The following is a 27984-nucleotide window of genomic DNA, read 5'->3' on the forward strand; positions in this document are numbered from 1 at the left end:
TGCAGGCTCTTATTTTTGGTCTAAAAGAAAAATTATCTATCCTAACACTGCAAATCAAGGGCAGGCGATGCTTTCCCTTCCATCTCGTGCCTCCCTGGGCAGCTTTCCTTGCTGGGCTGCTGGCCTGGGATTATCTACAAGCCCTGCACCCCGAGCAATGCCTTGCAGCCCTCACTCGGGCTTGGACCACCAGCCAGCTCCTTTTATCTTGAGGTTTGTTTTCCTCTCTTCCAGAAAGGGGTTGAAGAAGATCAGTGAAACTATGTAGCATGGATTTTATTGCATTCCAGCCTCTTGATTTATTTATTTTTAATTTTTTTTTTTTTAATGTTCTGATGCTCTCTGGCCCTAATTCAACCCTTCAACATCTGTTCTTCTTCGACTTCATCAGTGTGGCTTGGGCTTTCAGCATCAGCACGCCGTGCCTCCCCAGCCTCGATGCTGCACCCCAGCATCCCCCACCACCCCTTATCCGCCTCGTCACCCCGAAATGGATGCAGGAACGGCCGGGGCTCCCCTTACCCTCTCCCCATCCTCACCTTGCTGGATCTGCAGCTCCACAAAGCCGTGAGCGACTTGCAGGGTGTGGGGCTTGCCGTGCTCCCACCTGGCCTCCACGGCGTAGCAGCAGTAGTTCCCGCTGTCCTGCAGCGTCAGGTTCATCACCACGATGTGAAAGGCACCGTGGTGGTCGGGGACAAACTCCACCCCGTGATGGCTGGCTTGCCCCCTGAGGGAGGATTTTTGGGTACCGTTGCGCGGCGGCTCGTGGTGCCTGCCCAGGTCGTGGTGCAGCTCCTTCTCGGTGACGTTGCGGATGTGCTTCTTCTCAGAGCAGCTCTGGTCGCCGTTGCTGCTGAAATACCAGGTTTTGTAGAGGAGGTCATGGCGGTCGGCGAGGGGACCGCTGATCCGGCAGGTCAGGGTGACATTCTGGCCCTCGGGGCAGACGCAGAGCGTGTATGGAGTGGTGATCAGGAAAGCTGCCGGCCCTCCTGGCGGGAAAAAGGCACGATGGCAGAGTCAGACCCTACAAGCCCTGGGCTTACCCTCAGTTCGGAGCAAAACGAGGATCCCTCCCCAAAAGAAGCGCTGCCAACCGCACCGCCGACGCCGGCGGAGGGATGGCTGAGGGTTGCGGAGAGCAATGGGAGAACATCGACACCAGCCCAGGGGCAGAGGGCAAAAAGACTTCACCCATGCCCTTAGGGCGAGGAAAAACTCGTGAGCTCCCAGTATCCCCAGTGAAGGGAGATGGGGAGTGCGGCGTGAGCCCGTGGCTTGCTCTGCAGCAGCATCCCAGCAGGACTGGGAGCGCAACTTCACCCTAGGAATAATCCCTGGAGGAGAGGCGCGCTTTAAACATAGCTGAGCATCGGGTTTTAATAACAGCGGGGAGGCAGAGGTTTGCCCGGCAGCGCAGGGGAGGTGGGGGGTCTGCACCGGGCTTAGGGGGCACCTGCAAAGTTGGGCAGAAAGTGCTGCTGAGCCGACTGGGGGGAAAAAAAAAAAAAAAAAAGAAAAAAAGGAGAAAAAAATAGAAAGAAAATAGTTAGGAGGAGCCCGTGCTCCCCGAGATGAGGCGGGGAGCGGGTCCCACCCTGCTTGTTTTTCAACCCCTGGGGAGGAGAAGGGGGAACTGGCCAAGGGCGACGGCGAGGAGCTGCTTGAAAATAAAAACAGTTTTCAGAGAGAAATCCCTGAGCGCCGCCGGCTGCAGAAGGCGGGCAGGAAGCCTGGCGGAGGCACAGGAGACTGTTGGGGGGGGGGCGGAGGGAAGCAGAGGGGCGTACTGCGGCGTTACTGGTCCTGTCCCAGCACGCCGGCAGCGGGTACTGGTGGGTAAGGGGAACTGTGCGTGAGGGGAGAGCAAAGAGCAAAGATGGGCGAGTGTTTGTCTTTGCAAAAGTGCAACTATCACCTTGGAAAGCTGAAGAAAAAGCAGATTTGGGGGGAGGTTCGTTTTCTTTAAATTATTGAGAAAAGGAGGTTCCCGGGGCTGGTTTGCAATAGAGAAGATGGTAAGAGGACGAGATGTTCTCTTATTTTGGTAACATCCTGTTGTGCCATTAGCTCCGCCACCGTTTCGCTTTGAGGTTTTTCGCTTGCTATATCGAGCGGGGTGTCAATCAGCGGTGGGGGTGCGCTGCGCCTGCCCGCAAGCCATCCAGCTGGGCGAGAGGCTCCCCATCACCCGGAGAGCATCCTCCTCCCTGCAGGGTCACTGCCCCGGCACGAGGTTCCACCTGAGAGAGCGAAAGCGAAAACGCTCTTCCTTCCCTCCCCTCGTGATGGCTATTTCTTGCCTTTTACGATGACGGTGATGTCTAAGCCCCGTAAGAACAGCCCCCGGTCCCAGCAGCCCACCTCCGAGGATGCTTTGTAGGAATAGCACGGCGCGTGCGGCAAAACATCCCCGGGGCCGCCCTGGGGCGGAGGTTTGTGTGGCCTGAGCTCAACGCGGCCCCGTTTCTGCTTGTTTTGAAGCCCCCATCCTCGGATGCTGGTGGGGCTGGGCTGGTTGTGGTTTTTGGCAGGCAGCGGAGCGGGTCCCCCAACCTCCTCGCCGGCGCCGCCGAGCACAGAGAGGCACCTCAGATGTGTTTCTCGATACCTGCCGCCGCGGGAAGTGCCCCATTCACATGGGGGGTCCCCAGGGAGCCAGGGGAAGGGAAGCCAGGGCTCTATTGGAGGAAGCCGCGCTTCCAACACCTTGCGAAAGTATCTGCGGGAGGCTTTGTTTTCCACCACCACCCGCCCTACACACACACACACACACCCCCGATAAATAAAACGGGGCCGTCCCGCTCGTCCCCGCGCAGTTTGCAAAGCCGTGCCTCGCTAAACCATCCAGCCTCCATCTCCGGGGCTTTGATGGGAATCGTCTGGATGGAAAGTCGACTGGAGCCCACGCTTTTGGCAGCGCAGCCCAGCCGCGGGGAGGGGCAGAGGTTACCACGTGTGCGAAGCCTTCGGCGGCATTACCGACTTCCCTTCTTCCTCCCGAGCGAGGGGAAGGCTTCCAAAAAGCTGTCGAGCGGAGGAGAAAACAGCTGGGGAGGAGAGCTGGCGAGGCGAGACGTGCCCCGTAGCAGCACCAGGGAGGTTGTTGGGCCCTCCCCAAGGTGTAACGAAGCTTTAAAGCCGTGCTAGATGCCAGCTGGCGCCCGGAGGAAACATCTTCTGTCGGCGTCTTCACAGTAAAGCTGGTGGATCTTAATCTTCCCTTCTTCCATGCCCAGACCCCAGGTTTGGCTCCATCCCATCCCAGTCGGACCATTCCCTTTGAAGTCAACTCCACTGGCAAATGCCAAAATAAAGCCAGATGCCCGGCTCCACGCAGCTCCAGCCGAGAGCTGGGGAAGCGCTGGACCCGTCGAGGTCCAAGCCAAAGAGCTGTCGTCTTGTCACCAGCTGGTAAAGACAGAAGAGGGCTCAAACGGGTGCCAAAAGTGCCCCTTTGGCACCTCAGTACTTTCAGCTCCGACCCACAGCGTCGCATCGCTGTGGCATAGAACCCGCGGCAGCACTGGTGCATCCCCAGTGCCGGCACCACTGCCCAAACCCAAAAGCTCTTCTTTCAGAGACAACAAACCGCAAAAAAGCGCTAATGGCGAGGGGCCTGTGTTGCTTCGCCGACCAACAGCTCAAATAAAACAGGATTCCATGCCAAATTCTGGGTCAGTGACCAAAAGCCTCTCGTGGCTGCTTCTCCTAACTTTGGTTCCCGGCTTTGGCAAGCAGGTGTGTGATTTACACTCCTGTGACTTTACAGAAGCAAGGAATCCAGCTTTAATTCCTCTTCTCACAGCTTTTGTAACAGCCACACATGAAAGCGCCGCAAGCCCCATCGTCGCCGCGCTGTCGTTATGCTTCAGAGTTATCAGCCGGGTGAGATGTGCAGGGGCATCCATACCTTAGCACAAGCACAAGAAAAAACTTAGTGAAGAAGCCAGATGCCCACGTTAACGGCCCTCATCTCCCTGCAGCCGCTGGAGGGTCCTGCCTTGCTCCTCTTCCAGCACGGCGCTGGCTCGGGGATGGGGTCACCCCACCAGGTTCGCTCTTGGGATGTGATTTTGGAAAGCCCGGCTCAGCTGCCATCCCTTGGGTGGAGAGGAGCCTCTTCCCCATCCTCCTAGCTGCCAGCATCTCCAAAGCGCGTAGGAGCCGCGTGTCTCCAAGGGTTCTACTTCTCCATCAAGCCGGGCTAAAATTAGCCGGGGGTTCCGAAAGTTTTGGCAGGCGCACGGTTGCATGAAGCTCAGTTCCTCAGGGCTCGTGTTGAACATCGGTGTCCAAACTTGGCACGTTGCAGAAGGCCTGACGCTCGGTCCCAGCACCCCAGATGGGTAAAAGAAATAATCCAAAGCCCCGTGGAGATCGTGGGAATCGCTGCCTGGTGTCGCGAGGCTCGGTTGAGAAGCGAAGCACACTTCAATCCTCACCAGCCTTGCTGTCCCGGAGGACCGAGGAGAAGGGACCCGCTGCCACATTTCCCATCATTTCTCCTTCGGCGTGTGCCAGCAGAAATCCTGGCGGCAGTGTCACTTTGCCATCCCAGGACAGAGAGAGAAGCCCGACAGGGATGCTCGTCCTCCGCCCCGCGCAGGGCAGGGAGGGACCACGGTCCTTCCCAGCTTCCTTCACTGACACTTCAGCCACAGATGAGCCGCGGTTTTAATTGCCACCGCCCTCGTTTACCCACCTTGCCCTGCAGCCCTGGTACAGAAACGCTACCTGCCAGGGCTGGTGCGGAGTCAGGCATGAAGCAGCCCCATCCCAGAGCATCCCGGGAGCCGGCGTGCTTCCAGCACTGGGAATCGCTCGCTCAGGGGAGGAGAAACTCAGTGGCCGCACACGGTGGTCCTGGCCCAGGTGGCCGCCCACCCGGAGAAGCACATCCCAGGGATTAGGGCAGAGCGGAGCATCCTTAGAGAGGGCATCCCAGCCCTGCTCACACAAACCGCCTCTCTCCGCTCCCCCGGCGCTGACAAAAGGCTCCTTCCAGCGCGGCGTGGGGTGGCTGTGTGGCCGGGGGGGGACCTCCGCAGCGCCGGGGCAAAGCACCGTGCGGGAGCTGGGTGGCTTTTCCAGCTCGGGATCGCCGGCTGGCAGGGACACGGTGTGTGTGTGGGGGGTTTTGTGGCTGCTTTCCTTCCACGCACGTTAGATCAAAGCGAAGGAAGAAGGAAAAAGAAACAAAACCCAAATCCCAGAGTTTTAAAACAGCAGCTCCCCCCGGGGCAGGAGGGGGGGGGACACCCTTCCACCCTTCCCCGTGACACAACCAGCATCGCGTGAAACGCTGGCTTGATCCCCGCGACTCTGAAATCGCAGGGTGAGAAAGTAAATACCCCCCCCCAAAATGCTTCTAATTCCTTGTGCCGGGGAGGAGCGCGGCGCTGGCTGAGCTGGGAGAGTTTCTCTGGGCAGGGAGGAGAGGAAAGCGAGCAGGCAACTTACCGTGGGAAGCGAGCAGGCAGAGCGTGACCAGCAGTAGCCCAGGCCGGGGAGACGTGGCCTCCATGGCGGCTTATGGGGGGGCCAGCGGGGAAGCTGGCCTGTCGCGGAGCCGTCCGCAGCCTCCGAGCAGCCCCGCAGCCGCAGCCGGACTCGCACACACACAGGAAATTTCATTGACATATGGCACGCAGCGATGGAGAGAACTGCGAGCACCCCCAGGAGGTGAGATGCGGCAGGGAGCTGCGGGCGGCTGGGGTTTTTTTGGGGGGGGAAGGAGATAGGGGCAGCACCCCAAATGGGCACCCCACAGATGGGTGGCACTTCAGCGCCCACCCGTTTGGGCAGCGTCGGGTGCATCTGCTGGTTTTTTTAACCTTATAACACGCGTGCCGTTTCGGGGCGCGCAGGAGGTAACTGAGGAGGATGCTCGCTGTGCCGGGGGGACGTGCGGGTGCTGGTCCCCATCCCTCGCCCGGCGGGAGCCCATCCCTCGGGACCGATCTCCAGCTTGCTTCACTAAAGTGGGCTTTGCTCGGAATTATTTTTTTTTCCCACCTTTGGGAGGATTAAGAAGGCAGAAACCCTCCTGGGATGAACGGGAGGCAGCACAGGGAAGGGTAACTCAGAGCTTGGGGAAAGGAACGGAGCTTTCCTGCCAAAAAAAGGGGAGCAAAGCATCCTGCAGGCCATATACACGGGGGGGACGACACCTTTACTCTGCCCTCGAATAGCAAAGTGGTACCGTGAGCTGATTCACTTAACTCCTCCCGGAGCTTCCCTCCGAATTCAAAAGGCATCAAGGAAATCTCCAGCAGCAGCTGAGGGCCACCTCCTTTCGAAACGGTGTTCTCTGGAAAGCGGAGCCTGGAGACACGTGGAGGTTTGCGAACCGCAGGCAACTTTGCTGCTAACCTGCTCTGAACTTGGAGTGTGCAAGGAAATAGAAAAGTAGCTAATTACGGTGTGGCTTTGTGGTTTTTACAGCAAACGTGTCTGTGATGCTCTCATCAAAAAAAAGGTAACCCTCGTGTGGCTGGAAGGAATTTGTTGCTGGGAGAAGGCGTGAGCACAAAGTCCAGGGAGTCCAAGAAAATGGTTTATCATCCCAAGACCCCATTTCTGAGTTGAGTCCTTAGGCAGGGTGGCACGCTCTTGTCACCTCCCCATCCCCAGGTGTGCCCCCATGGTGACACAGCCAGAAGACAACCTTCAGTAAGGACATCCAGGTGCCTGTGCGGGGCCAGATAGAGCTGGAAGAGGGTCAGGACAGGCTGAGCCTGACCGGTGCTGAAATTGTGGTCAGCAGGTAGATGATGGGACCTGTGGGATGTCAGTCTGGTTGTCCGAGATGCTCATTTTTGTTCCTCCCCTGAGCCATGGCAGCATCATCTCTGGATATTTTCCATCCTACCATGCCACTACCCCCGGTAATAACTACCAAGGTGTCCCCAACGTCAGGTGAAGACTCACACGTGCCTCCTCCAAAGTCAGCGAGATATGATGGAGTTCAGCCTCTGGCTTTCCCTCTGCCATGGGCTCCTCCCCGGTGTTACAAGCAATGGTGAAAACCGGGTGAAAAGGAGAGGGATCCCACAGAGACGTGCTTTGCTTATGAACAAGGGTGTGATTTAATCTCTGTACATTTATCTCTCTACCCAACCGTTACCTGGAGATGCATCTGCAGCCACGTCTCATTTCATTTTGAGCCCTGATTCCCGTTTGTGTCTTTTGGCAGGGTTGAGCCCACGTTGGTCGTTGACCTTGACAGGTCCAGCCTTCCCCAGACAGCTCCAGGGGTTGTAGAACCAATCCCTCTACGATGCTTAACACGTTGTCCCCATGTCCCACAGGCCACCACCACAGTGTACGTCACCGTCCTGGACGAGAACGACAACGCTCCCACTTTCCGGCAGCAGCTGTATGAGGTCACCCTTGACGAAGGTCCTGCCACGCTCAACGCCACCCTCGTCACCGTGCAGGCCCTGGACCAGGACGAGGGACCCAACGGCACGGTTGCCTATGCCATCACCGAAGGCAACATCTTGGATACCTTCCACATCGACAGCACCACGGTCAGTAAGGATACCGGCCCCATCCCAGATGTGTCCCTGTCCCGCTCCCTTCACTCCTGGTCGCTCTCCCTTCTCCTTGCAGGGAAAGATCCGCACGGTGAAGGAGCTGGACTACGAGATCAGCCATGGGCGCTACACCTTGATCGTCACCGCCACTGACCAGTGCCCCATTGTCTCACGCCGGCTGACATCGACCACCACGGTAGGGAGCTGCCGGCGGGGTTGCGACACCGCGGCCTCTTCGGGGTCGAGGAGTTCCCCTTCGCACAAGCAGTTTCACATCTCTTTCCCAGTGGTGACCAGTCGCTTTTCCCAGCTGCAGCCAGTTTGCCCAGCTGCTGTCGCCCCGCTCCCACATGGGGGTTGAAAAACAGGGACGTGGGGAAGGGACACTTGTGGGTTATTTGGTCCTGCAAAGACACAAACAGAAGCAATCCCCAGAATTGCTTTTAGGTTGCATTATGTTTTCTTCAGACGTCCCCTTGGTGCTTCTTGCTTGAAGGGACAGTAGATGGTAAAGCATTGCTACAGCATGAATTTCGGCTTCATCTTTATTTTCTCGCATTGTTTATCTGCTTATAAAATTCCTTTTTCATTCCTTGTATGGAGGCTATTTAAAGCCTCTAGTCATTTTTTGTTGCTTTTCTCTACAGCTTTTCCGTTTTTCCTGGACTACGGTGACCTGAACTTAGTGCAGTGCTCAAAGTGTGGGGAGGGCAGACTAGCAGCTCCAAAGCAAACGTTTTGCAGGAGTTGAATACACTGATTATTTTTGTGACCGAACCCAAAATTTGACGGGTTGTACGGCAGACGTTGTCCATGCCCAGGCTGATTTTGGAGTCTGCAGGTGGAAGGGATCAGTTAGATCTTCTGCCTTGGCTCCCTGTTGTGGACTGTTATGCCTCACGCAGATATCAAGCCAAGCATTTTGTAGTCCCCCAAAAGGAGATAAGTTCCTGCGTGCAAAGAAAAAAAGAAAAAAAAAAAAAAAAAAAGAGAAACTGAAAGAGAGATACCAGTGTGGGAGATTTCCATGGATAAAATCTGTCCCTGCAAGCCAGTTGCCAGCGCTGTGCTCCACGCTTGGGCAGATGGGAAGCCTTCAGAAGTCTGCATCTGATACTGCTGGAGATGCCTTCCTGGCCCAGGAAAACTGCAGCGGAAACCTCGAGACCTGGGGTTTAACTGCCAGCAGGGAAGGCAGTGGCCGCCGGCGTGCTGCAGGCAAAGGCAGAGCCTTCCCCGCTCTTGGCCCAAGAAAAGACATGAACTTGGAAACCCCTTCAGCAACAAGTACCGAAGCTAAAAGGTTTAAGAAACACCCTCCCTTCGTGGCCCAGGGAGTTTGTGCCAGCACCGTATGAAAACGTAGCTTTTAGGAGGAGGTTTAGTGATTATTTAAGATCCTGAGTGATGGGAAATCCGTCACCCTGATAAGGCGTGCCAGTGTTTGTTTTCTCCACTGCTAGGAAACAGAGCAGAGAGTTGGATATACTCTTCTCTAAAGATTAGGTTTGGCCAGCAACAAATGCCCATCTGATGGATTTTACCGTCCTTTAACCCAGGAGGTCAGAAAGCTCCTCATGTTCGGTAACTTTCTCATAACCACCCATACCACCAAAGCTCAACCTTTCGTTAGCCACTGGAGACTCTCCTCCTCAGGAAGGGTTTCTCCATTGTGCGCGTTCCCTGAAGGGGATGACCCTCTTTGCAATATAGTGTAGGATAGAGCTATATAAACGTCTTCTATGTCGTGTGACTCAGTTAAAAAGCGAGACTTGAGTTCATTGGCTCCCCAGCTTCGCTGGCAGCCCCGTGGTCTACTCTGTCCTAAAATAGTTGATGTTTTCCCCTTCTGAGATCTGTAGGGTTGATTTCTTGCCAGCTAAGTGTGTTGTAGGAAGGGATGCTAGGAGAGGAAACGCGCCAGCAGCGTTGGTGGTGTTTTGTGTTGGAATAAGGCCGCAAGCTGCAAATTTTTTGAAGTTTACTCAGCATTAGGAACGAAGCCCTTGGTGGAGGAAGAGGAGTGAGCAAGTGCGCGGCTGCCTGCAGAGATAGGGTCTCTCTGAACTCATAGCTTTGGTGGTCAAACCCACATCTGTGGTTCTTGTCTATTCAGCTTGGGGTTCAAGATGTGAATGTAGAGAGCATTTGGCTTTTGCGTTGACTTCTCCGTCATGCTGTGCGGCCCAGAGGTTGAAAAGGGCCCCGCCTGTGTGTGGCCAGAGTTTCATAGTGTCACTGTGATCAGGAATAACCAAGTTTGAGTCTCTGAACTGTTAGATGGGTGTTTGGTGACCCCAGCAAAGCCAGAAATACAGGAGGTATTTTGCGATGTCACCCGTCCATGGCTTCCCATGCTCATGGCTTGCAGGTTGGTCTCCCCTTCCATCCCTCTCCTCTCACTGCCCTCCACCCTTTCGCCCCTGCTGCAGGTGCTGGTGAACCTCAATGACATCAATGACAACTGTCCCACCTTTCCACGGCCCTACGAGGGTCCCTTCGACGTCACCGAAGGGCAACCCGGCCCCCGTGTCTGGACCTTCCTGGCCCACGACGGCGACTCGGGACCCAGTGGGCAAGTGGAGTACAGCATCGTTGCCGGGGACCCCCTCGGTGAGCGGGGACCTGGGGGAGGGGTGGTGTCACCTCTCCTTCTGGCTGCCCCATGGAGGAACCTGGCTTGCGGGGAGCGGGGTGGGGAGTGGGGCGGAAGCGTTTCAGAAAAGCCATCCTCCCTCCCAGCGCTTCTGCGAATTCAGCCTTTCGACACCAGGAAATCCTGTTTTGAGCAACAGGAAACTGAACCTGCTCGCAGCCAACCAGGGGGGTGGCCAGGGCTTGCGTAAGGGAGGGGACAAATCTGCTAAACAATAAAGGTAAAAAAAAATAATAATAATAATAATAAAGGCGGCGATAAACCAGACCATAGAAAGAGAAAGCGAGGGCTGCAAGCTCCCTCAGCCCCCGTGGGGTTTACAGGGCATTTGTGGCTCTGCAACCCATGGCGAAGCTGGAGCTCCAACCCCACCAACACCCCGGAGCAGGTGCAGAGGAGCCGTGGCCATCCCTGACCATGGGGACATGGGGTTGTCCCTTCGTGAAGACTTTAGCCCCAGGGTATCTAGAAGGCAGAGCCCAGTCCCGTCTCCCAGTTGACCCCTTGGTTGAGTGGGGTCCGTGCCATGTAGCCCACCCTGCTCTGGCCACCACGGGGCACAGGCTGGGCAGTTGGAGGGCTGTTGGCATCTTCAGAAAGGCCCAGCCAAGGGGCACGGCACCTTTTGTTTGGCCATTCAACCCATCCCCTGCTCCTGCTGGTACCTGGGGGTGCATCCAAGGTAGTCTCCTCCCATATCTGCAGACAGGGCATGGTTTTGTCCCCAAAGCCGGTCCCTGCTGCCTGTCCCCCATCTCCAAAATCAGCCATTCCCCTGGGGAGCCGGGCTGTTTGCAGTGGCACGGCACCAGCCAGGGTCCCTCTGTCTCCGGCAGGGGAGTTTGTGATCTCCCCGGTGGAAGGGGAGCTGCGGGTGCGGAAGGATGCTGAGCTGGACCGTGAGAACATCCCCTTCTACAACCTCACCATCGCCGCCCGGGATCGGGGGGTGCCCCCCCTCAGCTCCACGGTGAGTCCCCTGGGGTGGCGTGGGGGGCTGCGGGCTGCCATCCCTCATCCCCAGCTCCTTCCTCCTGGTCTCTGCCTCCACTCTCCTCCCCTCCTCCTCCTTCCCCTTGTCCCTGGGGCCTTCCTCCACCAGACCTTCATGGGCTGAGCGGGGAAGCCCACCTATTGCCCCGGGAGGGACATAAAAAGGATGGGAGGGATGGAAATAGGTGCCACGTTCCTGCACCGCTTCTCTTCCCGGCAGATCCTGGTGGGCATCCGCGTGCTGGACATCAACGACAATGACCCCGTGCTCCTCAACCTCCCGATGAACATCACCCTCAGCGAGAATGCCCCTGTCTCCAGCTTCGTCACCCGCGTCCTCGCCCGGGACGCGGACCAGGGGCCGAACGCGCTCTTGACCTTCGACATAACGGCGGGCAACATGGAGAACGCCTTCTACATCAACAGCACCGTATGCTCCCGGGAGGGAGGTGGGGGGGATGCCAGGATGCGGAGAGTGGCACCCGTGGCCCTGAAGCCCTGCCTTTTCTGGCAGGAGATGACCTGGGAGAAGCGCTGCCCATGTCCCTTGTACTTATTTCCTCCCTTTTTTTCTCGGTAGAGCGGCATCGTCTACGTAAACCGCCCGCTGGACAGGGAGCGGGTGGCAGAGTACAGGCTGACCATCACAGTGAAGGACAACCCCGAGAACATACGCAATGCCAGGCGGGTAATTACGGACACTGCTGGGGCCTCCAGCGATGCAGGCAGCAGGGCGGGGGGGAGAAAGGGTTCCTGCCCTGGCCAAAAACAGGCGGTGCATTTACCCACAGCATTTCCAGTAGTTGCCTTGTGCCCCAAAAGCATCCGGGGCTCACAAGGAGGAGGCTGTAACCCTCTCCCCAACAGAGAATAGGACCAGCAGGATTTAGGGCAAGTCCAACATCACACATTGACTCCATGCGACAGACGTAGACATCACGGAATGTGGGACAAAGTTGGGCTGGAGAGCTGGACAACCACAATGACACTGGAGCATCCTTTGGCCCTGCCAAGGTGTCCCACACATCATCCTTCAGGGTGCAGGCTGGGAAGGGGTGCCCAACCCCAGGGTGAGGGTCCCTGCAGACCCTCCAGGGTGGTCCAGGGAGCACAGCATCATGGTTGCACAGGGCTCCAGCTTTGACCAGCACCAAGCTGGAGGTATGAGAGGCTGAAGGTGAGCTCAAGGAAAGGACGTTGCTGTCATCACCGTCTTGTCCCCCTTTTCCTTTAGGATTTTGACCTGCTAGTCATTTCCATAGCGGATGAGAATGACAACCGCCCCCTCTTCACCCAGAGCTCCTACCAGGCCGAGGTGATGGAGAACTCGCCCCCGGGTAGGTCTCTCTTTGCTCCCTTACATGGCTCCTGGAGACTCCTTTTGGGGCCAGGCAAGGGGAGGTGTCTCCTGGATGTTGTCGAGGAGACACGGCGCTGAGCAGGGAAAGGCTGCAGGTCAGTGGGACGGGGATGCTAAGTATGAGGAGCTTCTGCCGACCGCCCGGGGAGGTCAGCCTCAAGGAGACCGTAGCTTTGGTCCACGCTGCTGGTGGAAACCCTTCCTGGCACAGGTCAGCCACAAGCCTGCGAGAAATCAGTACCGTTTGGGAATTGCTCAGCTGCAGACAGCAAGAGGTGCCCATGGTCTGAGCCGAGCCCTGGGGGCAGCCTTGAGGGCACCAATCTGCTCAACGTCCCTGCAGGGGATGGAGTGCCATCTCTCCATCACCGGCACCCAGAGCCACATTGCTTTGTGGGTTAGAGATAAAACAGTCCAGCCTGGCAGATAGACATTTCCCAGCCAAAGAGCTAGAACTATTATTAATTTTTTTTTATTGCCTTCCTGCCATTTAAATCACTCCCTGTCCCGCCATGAAGGGACATCCCAGGCGAAGGGTTTGGTTGCCTCCAGGTGATGCCCTCGGAGGCAGGGTGCTGGTGCTGCCGTTCTGACAGATGTGTCTGTCTCTTTGTTTTTAGCCGGACGTCCCACCACCTCACCTGGGCCTCGCGAGTCGGTCTGCAAGGCTGCAGCAGCTGCCCCCACCGCTGCCTCGTGCACCACGAGGCCCCACTCTGTCACCTCCTCCATCCATTCATTACCGTCCCTCATGCATCACCGGGGCGGGAGGGGGATGGGGGGGCTCTGCAGGGGGCTGCCACCCTCCCTAACCATTGTCATCCCATCCAGGGACACCGGTCACGGTGCTCAACGGACCCATCCTGGCTCTGGACGGTGACCAGGGCAGCAATGCCGTGGTGACCTACCAGCTCCTGGAGGCATCTCTGGACCTTTTTGTTATCAACAACAGGACAGGTAGGGTGTCTCAGCAGGTGACCGTCCCCAGCCCAGGGCCACCAAGCAGATGTGGGGTCTGTCACCAGGTTTTTCCCCTTCTCCAGGTGTCATTTCAGTGAAGCCCGGCAGCGTGATAGACCGAGAGGCTTTGCTGGACCCTTGCCTGGAGTTCACGCTGGTGGCTCGTGATGTGGGAGGGCTGAACAGCACCGCCAGCCTGGTGGTGACCGTCCTGGATGATAATGACAACCGCCCCATCTTCCAGCCGGCTTCCATCACAGCACGGCTGCGGGAAAACAGCCCCCCAGGTCAGGAGAGGGCTGGGACTGGATGTGACAGTGGGTGATGGGGAGACCTGGGCATCCCATTGGGACTGTGAAGATCCAGCTCCCACTGTCAGGGCTGGCCAGGATGGGGTAGGGAAAATTTGGGAATTGGGCCGGCTTGTTGCTTGATGGTATTTGCCTTGGGACCAGGGGCTTGTTGCTGCTGCCCTCCAACCCTCGCTTGAGAGGGCTGTGTCCCCCTTTTCCAGGCTTCTCCATCCTCCAGGTGACAGCCACGGATGCCGACAGCGGCCTCAACCAGCAGCTGGATTACCGGATCGAGGGTGGTGGCCAGGACAGGTTCCTGATCGACGCCGCCACGGGGGTGATCCGCGTGGCCAACATCAGCATCGACCGGGAGGAGAGGGATGCCTACCGGCTGACAGTGGTGGCCGTGGACCAGGGCACACCGGCGCTTTCGGGCACTGCCACTGTCAGTCTCTTCATCGACGATGTCAACGACTGCCGGCCCGAGTTCATCAACCCCATCCAGACGGTCAGCGTCCCCGAGTCAGCCGCCCCTGGCACCGTGGTGGCTGAGGTGACCGCCATTGACCGGGACCTCCACCCTCGCCTGGAGTACTACCTGCTGGAGATTGTGGCCCGTGACGACACCGACGCGCTGGTGCCCGACCAGCAAGGAGCATTCACGGTGGATTTTAGGACAGGTAGGAGAGCGGGAAGGGCTGCGTGGGCGACGCGGACCCCTCTACTCTCTTCTGCTTCTTCTTCTTCTCTGCCTGGAGGTAGGTGTCTGAGGCACAGGGAGACGATGCTCCCCTCCTGCCTCCCAGCTCTCCTCCTCTGGCTGCCCCTTCTCACCCTGCCCTGTCCTCTCTCCCCCCAGCTGACCGACTTAACTAACCCTTTTCTTTCCTTTCCGGCTCTCGGCCCGCCAGGTTTGTCTCTGTGTCTGTGCTTGTTTCTCTCTCTCTCTTTCTCTCTGCACCATCCGCCGCCTCCCTCCATCTCACCCATCTCCATCGCAGGCAGCCCCGCTGCGGGCCGGGGGCTGCTCAGCCTTGGCAGACCTGACGCGAGCAGGGAAGGGGGGAACTCCAGGGTAGGCGGTGGGCTATACCCACGGGGAAAGTGGCCCGGGAGCTCCCCGCGTCTGTTTTGGAAGCACCGAGCTGATCCAGGAAAGAAAAACGCCCCCGGTGGAAAGGATATGGGATGAGACTCTTAAAGATGTCCAGATGCTGAGCTAAGCAGTTGCTCCCAAACCCTTCTCGTCCTCACAACCCCAGTCCTTACCCCGGCTGAGGCAGCGTGAGACCCCGTTAGCTGGGCAGAGCGGAGCGAGCAGGAAGGCAGGAGATGGAGAGCAGGGGGAAAGAAGTTGTCTCCTGCTGTAGCTGTTGAGTGTTTTCCCCGTTTAGCCTTTGGGGAGAGGCAGGAGAACAAGTGCAGGAGTCGGATGGTACAAACCGGTCTGCTGAGGGTCCTTGGTGGGGGTGGCACAGGCACAGCCTGTGACTCCCAACTTTTTGGGGTTCTCAGGAGCTGTGAAGATCAAAACTCCCCTCAACCGGGAACTGGTGGCCACCTACGAGGTCACTATCTCCGTCCACGACAATGCCAGCGAAGTCATCGACCGCTCGGTCAGCATGCCCAACGGTAAGCGTGGGCTCTACCCATGGCTGGCACAGCCTTTCCCAAGCACCAGCACAGCTTCTGGGTAGCCGGCACCTCCCTCTCCGTCCTGACCAGCAGCATTTCTAGCAGGAGCAGTCTTGGACCAGCTCCCAGCAGGTTCAGGTTCTCCTCTGAGCCCTCCTTTAGCGAATAGCCTGGGCATCCCAGGGCTGTACTGGGGATGGAGAGGACTGTGTACCCATAACTGTAGCGTGGGAGAAACCTGTTTCTTCCTTACCATCCCCATGACATCTTGCCAGCCTGCTCCTGGTAAATGCAGACCCATATGTGATGAGTAGATCTGAAGTAGGTGAGACTGTCCAACACCCAGCTCAAGGCATAGCGGCTTTGCTGAATATTGACGTTTATCTTGGTGATCCCCATCCCTACAGCTGTTTAATGCCGGGCTGGATGGGGCTTTGAGCAACCTGGTCTAGTGGGAGGTGTCCCTGCCCACAGCAGGGGGGTTGGAACGAGATGATCTTTAAGGTCCCTCCCAACCTAAACCATTCTATGATTCTATGGTTCTGTGAACTGGCTCAGTTTAGTTGGCTTTCCTGGAGTTTCACGCTTGTTTCTTCTTCCTTTCTCCCATCCTTCTTTTCCTTCTTTTTCTCATTTGCCCTCTTCCTCTTCTCTTCCCCTGTGGTCTCCACCATGGCCACAGCCAAGCTGACAGTCAATGTCTTGGATGTCAATGACAACACACCCCGCTTCCGCCCCTTTGGGGTCACCTACTTCACCGAGAGGATCCTAGAGGGAGCCACGCAGGGCACTACACTCATCTCCATCTCAGCAGTGGACCCAGACAAAGGTGCCAATGGTCAGATCACCTACGAGCTGCTGAATCTCTCCCCGGAAGGCTACGCCTGCCTTGAAGACCAGTCGGCAGGTCGGTGACCTGGGGAGGTGGGAGTCTGGGGCAGGTTGGTGGCCTGGGGCAGGTTTCTTATTTCAGGGTCTGCCGTCCTCCAGGGAAGGTCGTGGCCAACAGGACAGTGGACTACGAGGAGGTGCAGTGGCTGAACTTCACCGTCCGAGCTTCCGACAACGGCTCTCCCCGCAGATCCGCTGAGATCCCCGTGTACCTCCAGATCGTGGACATCAATGACAACAATCCCGTTTTCAGCCAACCGTCCTACCAGGTGAGCTGGGCTCCCCCGTTAAAGTCCATGAGGGGCTGGGCAGTGCCCGCCTGGTGAGGATCCCCTCCAGGGACACCTCTTCTCTCTGTGCATGAACGGTATGAAAAAGATAGTCAACCCACCAATGTACTGTGTGTGAACATCGTGTTCCGGGTCCAGCTGTGCCCACCCCTGGGTGCCACCCTGTGCCCTTGGTTAACTTGCCTGCTAAAACGGCAAGTGGTGAAGCAACCGGTCCTGCCTGCTCCTTTTGCTTGCAGAAAGCTGTCTTTGAGGACGTGCCATTGGGTACGGTCATCCTGAGGGTGAAGGCCACGGATGCAGATTCTGGGCGGTTTGCTCTCATCGAGTACAGCCTGGGGGATGGAGAGGGCAAGTTTGGGATAAATCCCAACACGGTAAGGAGCCAACTGAGGCTGGAACAGAGAGGGGGAAAGGGAGGGGAGGCTGAGATGGTCCCTCCTTGTGCCTTGCTCCCGCACCTCACCTTCTGCCCCTTCTCGAGTACCAGCTCTGCCAGATGAGATCCACCTGAAGGTCTCTGTGTGCTGCAGGGTGACATCTACATCCTGTCAGCCCTGGACCGGGAGAAGAAGGATCACTACACACTGACGGCCGTGGCCAGGGACAACCCTGGGGATGTGTCCAGTAACCGTCGGGAGAACTCTGTGCAGGTAGGGCTCTCCTCCCACCACCCCTTGTGTGGTGGTCACCAACAAGAAGGTGTTAAACCTCGGGCTGTCCTCCCCAGCGGGCTTGCTGGTGGCTCGGGGAGGAATTAGGCAGAAGGAAGAGCAGATGATCCCAGGGACTGTGGGGTGGGTGGACGGTGCAGGGGGCTTTGTGTCACGGGGACAGCGCGTCGGCAGGAGTGGACGGAGCAGGAGGGGCAGGGGAGGGTGACGCTATTGTCTGCAAGTGAATGGGTGCCCCAGCCCATGGTGGCCCCCCCATTGTTGGAGGCAGGAATTCAGCTAGCGGAGCTAAACGAATAGCAGGAAGGGGACCACACTCCGGCAGCAGGTCACGGCAGGGGGAGGGGCCCTGGGGGCTGCCCGGCCGTCTCCAGCCTTACGTCACCCAGCCAGATGTGCTTTGTCGAAGGTGCTGATCACAGTCCTGGACATTAACGACTTCAGGCCCCAGTTCAGCAAGAGCCAGTTCAGCACCAGCGTCTACGAGAACGAGCCGGCGGGGACGTCAGTGATCACCATGACCGCCACCGACCTGGATGAAGGGGATAACGGCGTGGTGACCTACAGCATCGAGGGCCCCGGAGCGGGTGGGTGCTGGCGGTGGGGAGTTCTTCCCCAGGGAGGAGAGTTACGATGAGGAGCAACCGGAGGAGACATAGTGACCAAGCTGGTGTCCTAGACCAAGGTTGTGCACGCGCTCCCAGGAGGGATACCGAAAGCGTGGAGCTTTCGGTATTGCTCTACAGTTCACAGTTCCTTGTGGCGTGGCACGTTACGGCTTTGCCTGCCTTCATCCTGCAGCCCAGCCTTGGTTTCTCCTCCTGTCTCCCCAACCCCAGCAGGACTTTCTATCTACACAAGCGTGTCTTGGAGCAAACTCACTGCAGGCTTTAGAGGAAAGCTAAGAAGGGCTAGGAGGTTGTGGGTGGATAGTCATAGCGCCTGAAATCCAGGTTATCACTGCATGCTGAGGGAACCAAGCAAAAGTCAGAATAAATATAAAGGGGAATGGCAGAAAGTTCATTTTCCTGTGACCCATGGGCTCCTCTGACCACTGCCATCTCCCGATGGCCTACGCAGGAATGAAACCCAGCCAAAGGTGGCCTGGGAGCAGGGCCCTTGTCATTGCCCAGTGACAGGGAGTCAGCAGCGGGCAAGGATGCTCTGAAATGGGAGCCTGAGAGCATCTGCACCCCCTAGCCTCAGGCGGCCAGCTCTGCTCAATCACCCCTTGGCAGGGATTTCCCAGCAGTGAGGGGTGTGCTTCAGCTGTAAATTGGTTTCTAATCATAATTTAGCTGGTGCTAAGTGTCCTGAGCCAGAGGTGTGGGTTTTTCTACCCCCCAGAGGCTTTCAAGATCAATAAAAACTCCGGGCTCATCACGTCCCGGCGGCGCTTGCAGTCCTACGAGAGGTTCAACCTGACTGTGGTGGCCACAGACAAGGGACACCCCCCTCTCTGGGGGACCACCATGCTCCACGTGGAGGTCATTGACATCAATGACAACCGCCCCGTCTTCGTCCGCCCACCCAATGGCACCATCCTGCACATCAAGGAGGTAAACCCCCTTGAGAGGGAGAGCGGGGTCACAGCACGTCGAGACCGTGCCTGGGAGCACTCCTGCCTACTGGTGGCAAAATCCAATCTCCATCTGCACTGGGGGTGGAACAAAAACTTGATTTAACATGCAGCAAGAACGTTTGGGCAATGGGGCTGGAACAAAAACTTGATTTAGCATGCAGCAGGAAGGTTTGGGTCATGGGGCTGGATGGTCAATGACAGCCCATCTCCATACGTGCGAGCAGAGATTCTGGGGCTGGTTTGGGGAACAGAAACCCCAGCGACAGGCAAAATAAGGAAATGGCCGGTCACTGCATGACGAGGACGAGCCTGTTTATAAACAAGGGCCGAAACACTGACATTTAAGATGTTTCTCCTTTCTGAGAAGCCACACTTGGTTCAGCCAGTCCCCAGCGTGTGCATGGAGCAGCCACCCAGCCGAAGGGAATCATGGCTCTACATTGCCAGCTCCCAGTTGGGTTTTGGGTGGTGGGAGCCTGCTGACCCCAATACGAGGGGTTTGGAGGGATAGGAGGAGCAGGGCTCTTGCGTGCAGTGCCGGGGCTGAGGGATTGCGTGTTTGCAAGCAGGAGATCCCTCTACGGTCCAATGTCTACGAGGTCTACGCCACGGACAAAGACGAGGGCCTCAATGGAGCGGTGCTCTACAACCTGCTGAAAACCGGGGCGGGGAACAAAGACTGGGAGTATTTCACCATCGATTCAGTCAGCGGGTTGATCCAGACGGCCATGCGGCTGGACCGGGAGAAGCAGGCAGTGTACAATGTGAGCCAGGTGGCAGCACATCCACGGGGAGGCCGGGACGGTCCTCAAGGCTGCGGGGCCGGCGCGGGGCTGGCGGGATGCAAGCAATGTGGTGGGGACGGGGCCAGCTGCCGCAGTTGTGAAGATGTCACACCTTGGCAGGAACTGGGTGGTTATCAAATGCCATCAGGCAGTTGCATCCTGGTGGGCCAACTCCCAATTCCCTGTTAAATCCCCCCAAAATCCTCCACCGCCCAGCCGTCCCCTCAGCCATGTCTCCTGGCCCACGTGGCTTTGCCCAGGACGGCGCTTTTGCCTCTCTCCCCAGCTGATCATCGTGGCCTGCGACCAGGGCCAGCCAGCCTATGAGACCATGCAACCTCTCCAGGTCACACTTGATGACATTGATGACAATGAGCCCGTCTTCCTCAGGCCACCCGTAAGGCGCCGGGATGGAGGGGATGGGACACAGGGGATGCAGGGATGGGGATGCCGGTGAGCACATGTGATGGAGCGTGCACTTCTAGGCGTCACCATGGTGGGGAGCACGATGGGATTTGGCCACTTTTATTTGAAATGCTTATAGCCTCTTCTTCTCCTGGGGTCTCTGGCAGAGGGACAGTCCCCAGTACCAGGCTCTCTCCGTCCCCGAGCACTCGCGGCCGGGCACCGTAGTGGGGAACGTCACCGGGGCAGTGGATGCAGATGAGGGCTCCAACGCCATCGTCTACTACTTCATAGCAGGTAGGTGCCAAGTCGGGAGGGGATGAGCAGCTCTACAACCCTCGCACACCCCTCGCCAACGGTTTCCGTCACTCCCATCATGTCCTCGCTGCCTTTCTGCCCTAGTCAATGGGCAAGGTCACAGTTCAGAAATGCCGACACAAAGGGGACTAATTGGGGTCCCCTTTCTGTGCCCAGCTGGGAACCAGGAGAGCAACTTCCAGCTGAGCCGGGAGGGGAAGCTGCAGGTCTTGCGAGACCTGGACCGGGAGAAGGACCCATACCACTCCATCATAGTCAAAGCATCCAGCCAGAGGAACTGGTCCCCTCCCCGGGGCCAGCGGGGGGGAAGAGCCCAGCTGTGGGACCTCAATGGGGACCTGACCCTTCAGGAGGTGCGGATCTTCCTGGATGACATCAATGACCAGTCTCCCCAGTTCACCAAGTCGGAGTACACAGCGGGTAATGGGTGCTGAGGGCTGGGAGGGCACCAGGAGCTGGAAATGCTCCAGGAGAAATCCAGCCAGATGAAAGTCAGCCCAACCCCAGGTCCCTGTCCCATCTCCCTCTCTCTCAAAGGGGTTGCCACTGATGCCAAGGTGGGATCAGAGCTGATCAGGGTGGTCGCAGTGGACGCTGATGTGGGCAATAACAGCCTGGTCCTGTACAACATCTTGGGCATCCGCTACATCAAGCAGCACTCTAACGACTCCGAGGAGGTGGCCAACATCTTCAGCATCGGTGCGTACACTGCATGCCACAGGAATATGGGGCCATGGCCAGAGACATCCCCAAGACCAAAGATGTCCCCATGGCTAAAGATATCCCCATGACAAGGGTCACTGATGCTGGGCTTGTGATCATCCTTCCCCCAGGAACCCTTGATGGGATCCTGCGAACCTTCGACCTCTTCACGGCCTACAACCCTGGCTACTTCGTGGTGGACATCATGGCCTCTGACCTGGTGGGCCACAATGACACGGCCATTGTGGGGATTTACATCCTGCGGGATGACCAGCGGGTCAAAATTATCATCAACGAGATACCCGACAAAGTCAGACAGTTTGAGGAGGAGTTCATCAGCCTGCTCTCCAACATCACAGGCGCCATTGTCAACACAGATGACGTGCAGGTAACCATCCACCTCTGAGGTTGCTTCGAGGGGCAGGTAATCTTCCACGTGCTGCTTGGGAGCTTTCCTTTGAGGGTGCCCCTGAGCTCTGAAGGGTGGGGTGTATCTAAGGGGTCTATTGCCACACAAGTACACCTCGGGGCGCCCTTGGGAGCTGCCCCGGGAGGTGACACCTCTCCCACACTGCAGACCTTGCTGTCTCTCCCCAGTTCCATGTTGACAAGAAAGGTCGGGTGAACTTTGCGCAGACAGAGCTGCTGATCCATGTGGTGAACAGGGATACCAACCGCATCCTGGACGTGGAGCGGTACGTCACGCGGCCTGTCACCCAGCCCATCTCTTGGCCCATTGAGTCCATGGGGAACCTCCTTAATGTCAAGATGCCCAAGCACCCCTTCTCTTCCCAGGGTGATTCAAATGATAGACGAGAACAAGGAGCAGCTGAGGAACCTCTTTAGGAACTACAACGTGCTGGACGTGCAGCCTGCAATCACTGCCCGGGCCCCGGATGACCTCTCGGCTCTGCAGGTAACAGCCCAGCTGGGGCTGGAGGTGGCTGCTGCTCACAGGTGGGACAATGTGCCTTCCCATCCTCCATGGCCCTCCATGGCCTGCAGAGATGTTTCCCCCAGATAATTTTGGGTGGGTGCCCACTGCTGGGTGCTGGCTCTGTGCCAGAAGTTGCCACTACCCTTCTGCCTCTCCCAGATGGCGATCATCGTGCTGGCCGTCCTGCTCTTCCTGGCAGCCATGCTCTTCATCCTCATGAACTGGTACTACCGGACAGTGTGAGTAACGGTCAGGCTCTGCCCCGCTGGCCACAATCTCCCTGTGAGCCAGCGGGACCCGCGTCGCAAAGGAGGGCATCAGCTTCTCAACACCTTCTGCGGCGGGGCTCAGCCTGGGTTCACAAATTGCCCTTCTTCCCCCAAAATATAATGGTTTTATTATTTATATTGCCTCTCCCCACCAAGCGTGCCAACCTTATAGCTACAGGGGCTGTTTGCAGGGTTATTGCAAATCCGTGTTCCCATTCTCCTCCCGAGCATCTTCTTGATTTTCTTCCCTGATTCGCTGTATTTCTTCCACAGGCACAAAAGGAAACTGAAAGCCATAGTGGCTGGCTCCACCGGTGAGCAGGGTTTGGGGTTTTCCAGCCTCATGAGACAGCAGGGTGCATGAACAGCACAGAGGGGGTACACGTGGGGGATGTCAGCGGGGTGTAAGCTGGAAGCGATCCTGCCCAGCAAGGAGCGATGGTGGGAGGCTTTTCCCAGCATCCAGGCTCTGCGTTATCAGTCGCGTCCCGGTGTGTTTCCCATCGGTGCCTTTTTTGGTCGCCGAGTTTCCCTCCCCGGTAAAGAAGTGCCACCCCGTGGTTTGCTGCTCAGCCCACCGACATGCCGCCCTGTAACCGCTGCCCCTGCCTTTTCCAGGGAACAGAGGCTTCATGGACATCATGGACATGCCAAACACCAACAAGTACTCCTTTGATGGGTGAGTTCTCCCCTTCCTTCCCCTCCTGGGTTTGCCACCTCGCAGGATCTCCGGCTGCTCCCAAGAGAGGGACACCAGGGTTTTGCAGCCGGGGATGCGCAGGAGGTGGAGATGTGACACGTCTCTGCTCTGCGGAGGTTGGAGGCAGGCACGCCATGTGGGGCATGGCCCTGGGACACATGCTTGCCTTAAGAGCTGTCAAAGCCAAAAAGACCTTGTGCCCATCCCGTGACTCTGTCTCTGCCAATACTGGCCAGGCTCGGGGTAAGCAGAGATGGTGGAGGAGTGTCAAGACATTTCTGGATCCAGAGCGGCCAAATTCCTGCCTGCACAGGGCAGGAGGAGGCAGTGCAACCACAGCATCCGGGCTCTGGATGGAATTAGGGATGCTGCCGCTCTTTGCTTGCGCTGAGGGCTTCTCTCCCCCCTGGGCAGGGCCAACCCCGTGTGGCTGGACCCCTTCTGCAGGAACATGGAGCTGGCGGCACAGGCGGAACATGAGGACGACCTGCCGGAGAACCTGAGCGAGATCACCGACCTCTGGAACAGCCCTGCCCGCACCCACGTGAGACATGGCTCCCACCGGGACACCTCCTTCCCGTGCCCAACACCCACAACGCCTCCTCAGCCCCTCTCTCCTCCCACAGGGGACCTTCGGGAGAGAGCCCTCTGCGGCCAAGCCTGAAGATGACCGCTACCTGCGGGCAGCCATCCAGGAGTATGACAACATTGCCAAGCTGGGGCAGATCATGCGGGAGGGACCCATCAAGGTGAGTGATGACTGCGGGCGTCCTCCACCCAGGGGGATCTTCTCCTACCGCTCCGGCTTCCAGGTTCACGGCTGCGGCATCAGAGGGTGATGTTGCTCCAAAAAAATGCTGGGATGAGTCCAGCCTCCCTCCGAGCAAACCGTCTCCGTTGGGTAACCTGTCATCTCTTCCCCTCCGCCCAGGGCTCTCTATTGAAGGTGGTCCTGGATGATTACATGCGCTTGAAAAAACTCTTTGCCCAGCGGATGGTGCATAAGGCCACCACCAGTCAGGGGGACCGCTCCTCGGTCTCGGAGGTAGACGGGGTGTGCGTGGCCGTGGGGAGATGCTTGCCGTGCCCTCTGGGATGCAGTGTGTCTTCCTAGCCCCCGCAGGCTGTGGTTGCTCCTCGCGGTCACAGTCTCCGTCATCCAGTGGTCCCCTTATTCCCCGCTCAGCCAAAAAGAGCCAGACGCTGGTTTTCCACTGAGGCTGCCAGTTCCCTGCAGTGCCCTGGCTCTCGTGACCCCCGCCCGTGTTTCCTCGGAGCATCAGCAGCACCCTCTCCCTTGGTCTCTCCCACCCTGGAGGAGGACACCCCCTCTTTGCGGGGTGTCACCTCCCCATCTCCCCACCCTTGGCGTCTGTTGAGGCTGACCAAGATGCTGCAGGTCCCTGCGCACGTGTGGGGACATCTTCTCTCCCCTCCGCCCTTCTGTGCTTATCAACCCAACTCATGGTTTTTGAAACAGAAAGGCTGGGATGGAGGGTTTTGGTGCCGAAGGGCTGCTGTGGGGCTAAGCGACTCCTCCCACAGCATTGCCCCTCTTGATGGGGGGCAAAAAGTGGGGCAAAGAGAGGGGAGGAGAGCACTGGGGTGGGAGACACCATTCAGCCCTTCCGCCCCCTGTCCCTCCTCACCCTTATCACCCTCCAGCCCCATCCAGCCTTCCCTCGACTCCTTCCCTTGTTTGCCTCCACCCTCAAATCCCAACCTGGGTCCAAAACCTCCCCCCCTTGGCTGCTGCGGGGGCCGCTGCTGGACCCACCACCCAACTGGTAGTCGGTCCCTGAGCCGGGGCGCCCATGCGACGAGTAAGCAACCCGGCTGGAGATGATCATCGTGCTGGTGATGCTCATCACCATGCTCTGAGGTTGCTTCCGAAGAGGAGGGTCCTGTCCTTCCTGCTGGGCTCTTGCAGGAGCTTTGGAGGCAGGGAAGCCAGGATCTGCTCTGCCCACGGTGGTGATTCCTTCCCCCGTGGCCCTTTTGCAGCTGATCCAGAAGGAGCTGGAGGAGGAGGAGGAGGAGCGCAGCCCCGGCCAAGGCAGCCTCCGCTTCCGACACAAGCAACCGGTGGAGCTGAAAGGTCCCGACGGCATCCACGTGGTGCACGGCAGCACGGGCACGCTGCTCGCCTCCGATCTCAACAGCCTGCCCGAGGACGACCAGAAGGTGCTGGGTCGCTCGCTGGAGACTCTGACTGCAGACTGCGGGGGCTACAGCGACCACAACGCCCGCACCGAGTCGGCCAAGTCCACCCCCCTGCACAAGATGCGGGAGGTGATCATGGAGAGCCCGCTGGAGATCACCGAGTTATGACGAGCGGTGGTGGCGGTGGTGGTGATGTTCCTCTAGGCAAGCTGGGGCCAGCGGGGATGAAGCATGGACCAGGGGGACCGTGGCGGGGGGGCCAGGGGACACCCCGAGACCGGCGCTGGGCCCCCCCTTCCCCTGCAGAAGGAGTCCAGGCCAACCGGTGCAGTTCGCCCCGGCAGCCTTGGAGAGCTTGGCCCCGGGAAAGGGCTCTCAGGACCGGTTTGCTTTTACTCACCTGTCATTTATCCATGAAAGCATTAAATTTTTTTTATTTTTCTTATTAAAAAGAAAAAAAAAAACTTTTTTTTTTATTAAAAAAGAAAAAAAAAAAAAGAAAAGCTGAATGAATCCAATGAGTCTGGGCTGGACAGGGGTGAAGGCACGGTGTGCAGTGAAGGGTGCAGCATCCCCAGGCGCAGGTCACACCACAACCACGGGCACGGGGAGGACCGGGGCAGCCTGGGGTGACACCGAGTCCATTTGGCATTAACGTCACCTTTCCGGCAAGGAAAGACCAAAAAAAAAAACCCACCAAAAAAAAAAAAAACCCAACAAAAAAAACCCAAAAAAACAAAGACATTTCTCCATTTTGCTGGCTTTACCAAAACATGTTGCGACGTCGAAAAAGAGAGAGACTGACAATGACTGGGGCTTCTGGATGTGGCGTGCTCGTGCGTGTCTTTTCTTGCCCTTTTCCTTTCCTCCTTCTCTCTTGCTTTCGGGTTTGTTCGTTCCGGGGTTTGTTTCCAATAGTAACTTTGTGGAGAGTTTCGGGCACGGTCTGTTACGGGACTCAGAAATACACTGTCTTATGGCTTTGGGTAACCTGTCTGTCGTCCTTCCTCCCCGGCCGTGCCGCATTCATCACCCCCAAACCGCCTTTTGAAAAAAAAAAAAACCAAACAAACCCCTTTGTCCCCATAATTCACCCCTCCATCCATCACCTTTGCGAGATGTCACCCCTCCATGTGTTGCTGCATTTTGGAGGCTGCATTAAACCTCCCCCACCCCTTACCCCAAGAGAAGGAGGATGGAAACGACCAGCCGGGCTCACGGGAAGAGTTTATTTGCGGTGAGATGCTCTCGTGCACGCTCAGGACCGGGCGCCACGCGTGTGTCATCCCCCCCTTCCCGCGTCGGGGAGGGACGAACCAGCTCCCCGTTGCCCCTCGCCACCACGGCTGGGTCAGCACAGGACACCCATCCTCCCCCGCGGCGGGGATGTGTGCGTGAAAGGAAATCTTTGCCCCCCAAACTCACTCTTTTTTTTTTGTTTTGTTCAGGGGATACTTAATATATAATATATCTCTCTCTATCTCCAGCAATCGGCTGGATGCTAAATCAGTGTACTGCAAATGTCATGCAAAGCCGGGTGTTGTGGGGACATTTAATCCGCTTTGTTTCTTTAACCGGTGACCAGGGGAAAAATAAACTTAAAAAAAAAAAAATTATAAAAAAAAAAAAGCCACCCCAATTTGAAGGAGGACCAGCAAAGGGCTGGGCTTGCCACAAGCCGACAAGACCTGGGGTGGGAGTGGGGTGCCGGTGTTTGGGCAGCAGAAACCATCCCAAGCCCACGGGGACGGGTCCATGTTGCAGGATCTGGGCTTCATGAGAGATTCGGAGTGGGATGGGGATGGGGATAGGGGTGAGGATGGGGATGGAGATGCAAATGGGGATGGGGACGGTGGGATTTTGCAGTCAGCCTAAGAGACGGAGAGGCTGAATCCACAGTCCTGAAGATACTGACGAGTCCCTTAACCTGATTTGGAAATCCAAGCCCCAGGGGTGGAAAAAGAAGTGGCAGAGGTGGCCGGGGCGCCCCACAGCCCTCGCTGGGGTGGTGAGACCGGTGGGCTCCTGCGGTCGCCATCCATGGATGCATCTGGGATCCTGAACCAAAATGGCGGGCAAGCCCCACCGGCCGGGGAAGGTGGCTCCTAGTTCCATAGGTGACGCTTGCAGTGCTCGACAGCCTGCAGGAGAGATGAGGAGGGATGGCGGGGGGAGATAGGGACTCCCAGGACACCACCAACCCACGGGAGGGGACGCAGCCGAGACTTACGTGGCACTCGACCGCCGTGGCCATATTCTTGCACCAGTAGTGTGGCCCCCAGGCACAGGGATCTGAGCCCAGGAGATCCTCCTCGGGTGAGTCGCAGGCTCTTATTTTCTGGAAGGAAAAGGTGGGAAGGGGGGAAAAAAAAACCCTGTGAGCACCCTATGATCCTGCTGCCATCTTGGTCCGGGAGCGGGGGCATCACCCATAGCACGGGGACACTTACGGTGCAGACGAAGTTGGGGTCCATCATCTGGACGAGGAGCCGCACGGCCGCCGGCTCGTACTGCACCACGAGCGCCTCGCACTGGGAAGGAGAGAGGGGGTGAGCCCGGCGGAGGGGGGGTCTCGGGGAGGCTTGGGGGGTCCCCACCGGGCTGGGTGCTCCCTCCATGGCTCACCTTGCCCGTGAGCGGCGTGGGCAGCAGCTCGCAGCCCTTCTCCAGCACGTCGCCCAGCTCCGCCAACGTCTCGTTCTTCAGCAGCTCGTTATCGAAGTAGGTGATGACGATCTGGCAGACGTTGCAGAAGGCACCCGCACCCACCGCCAGCTGCTCCAGCGCGGCAGTCCCTGCAGGACACGATGGGGCCCGTAGAACCCCG

General features: G+C 57.8%; 3 protein-coding genes across 3 annotated transcripts in view; 1 reads left to right on the forward strand and 2 right to left on the reverse strand.

Moving 5' to 3' along the window:
* Positions 1 to 5530, reverse strand: part of LOC104294211 (chromosome unknown open reading frame, human C10orf54) — a 9356-nt gene extending 3826 nt beyond the window's left edge. Inside the window, exons 1-2 of the mRNA XM_009893795.1 lie at positions 5467 to 5530; positions 540 to 995 (exon numbers count right to left, since the gene is read on the reverse strand). Of these exons, the coding sequence (XP_009892097.1) occupies positions 540 to 995; positions 5467 to 5530 (520 nt within the window). The remainder of the gene's footprint in view (positions 1 to 539; positions 996 to 5466) is intronic.
* Positions 1 to 25325, forward strand: part of CDH23 (cadherin-related 23) — a 223734-nt gene extending 198409 nt beyond the window's left edge. The window contains exons 38-69 of the mRNA XM_009894006.1: positions 7317 to 7538; positions 7621 to 7740; positions 9977 to 10157; positions 11037 to 11170; positions 11414 to 11623; positions 11774 to 11881; positions 12428 to 12530; positions 13385 to 13510; positions 13597 to 13800; positions 14028 to 14486; positions 15322 to 15438; positions 16124 to 16348; positions 16432 to 16601; positions 16862 to 16999; positions 17156 to 17275; positions 17706 to 17883; positions 18644 to 18855; positions 19448 to 19642; positions 19950 to 20060; positions 20236 to 20365; positions 20543 to 20806; positions 20924 to 21085; positions 21220 to 21476; positions 21686 to 21783; positions 21884 to 22004; positions 22185 to 22264; positions 22568 to 22608; positions 22913 to 22973; positions 23409 to 23538; positions 23621 to 23743; positions 23926 to 24039; positions 24999 to 25325. Of these exons, the coding sequence (XP_009892308.1) occupies positions 7317 to 7538; positions 7621 to 7740; positions 9977 to 10157; positions 11037 to 11170; positions 11414 to 11623; positions 11774 to 11881; positions 12428 to 12530; positions 13385 to 13510; positions 13597 to 13800; positions 14028 to 14486; positions 15322 to 15438; positions 16124 to 16348; positions 16432 to 16601; positions 16862 to 16999; positions 17156 to 17275; positions 17706 to 17883; positions 18644 to 18855; positions 19448 to 19642; positions 19950 to 20060; positions 20236 to 20365; positions 20543 to 20806; positions 20924 to 21085; positions 21220 to 21476; positions 21686 to 21783; positions 21884 to 22004; positions 22185 to 22264; positions 22568 to 22608; positions 22913 to 22973; positions 23409 to 23538; positions 23621 to 23743; positions 23926 to 24039; positions 24999 to 25325 (5241 nt within the window). The remainder of the gene's footprint in view (positions 1 to 7316; positions 7539 to 7620; positions 7741 to 9976; positions 10158 to 11036; positions 11171 to 11413; positions 11624 to 11773; positions 11882 to 12427; positions 12531 to 13384; positions 13511 to 13596; positions 13801 to 14027; positions 14487 to 15321; positions 15439 to 16123; positions 16349 to 16431; positions 16602 to 16861; positions 17000 to 17155; positions 17276 to 17705; positions 17884 to 18643; positions 18856 to 19447; positions 19643 to 19949; positions 20061 to 20235; positions 20366 to 20542; positions 20807 to 20923; positions 21086 to 21219; positions 21477 to 21685; positions 21784 to 21883; positions 22005 to 22184; positions 22265 to 22567; positions 22609 to 22912; positions 22974 to 23408; positions 23539 to 23620; positions 23744 to 23925; positions 24040 to 24998) is intronic.
* A 1937-nt stretch (positions 25326 to 27262) lies between these two features.
* LOC104294404 (proactivator polypeptide-like) overlaps positions 27263 to 27984 on the reverse strand; it is a 3740-nt gene continuing 3018 nt past the window's right edge. Inside the window, 5 exon segments of the mRNA XM_009894007.1 lie at positions 27263 to 27298; positions 27388 to 27495; positions 27608 to 27719; positions 27721 to 27949; positions 27952 to 27984. The exon segment at positions 27952 to 27984 is cut by the window's right edge and continues 160 nt beyond it. Of these exon segments, the coding sequence (XP_009892309.1) occupies positions 27263 to 27298; positions 27388 to 27495; positions 27608 to 27719; positions 27721 to 27949; positions 27952 to 27984 (518 nt within the window).

Source organism: Charadrius vociferus, unplaced genomic scaffold (genome assembly GCF_000708025.1).
Source record: "Charadrius vociferus isolate BGI_N301 unplaced genomic scaffold, ASM70802v2 scaffold611, whole genome shotgun sequence".
In the NCBI taxonomy this organism is placed as follows: Eukaryota; Metazoa; Chordata; class Aves; order Charadriiformes; family Charadriidae; genus Charadrius; species Charadrius vociferus.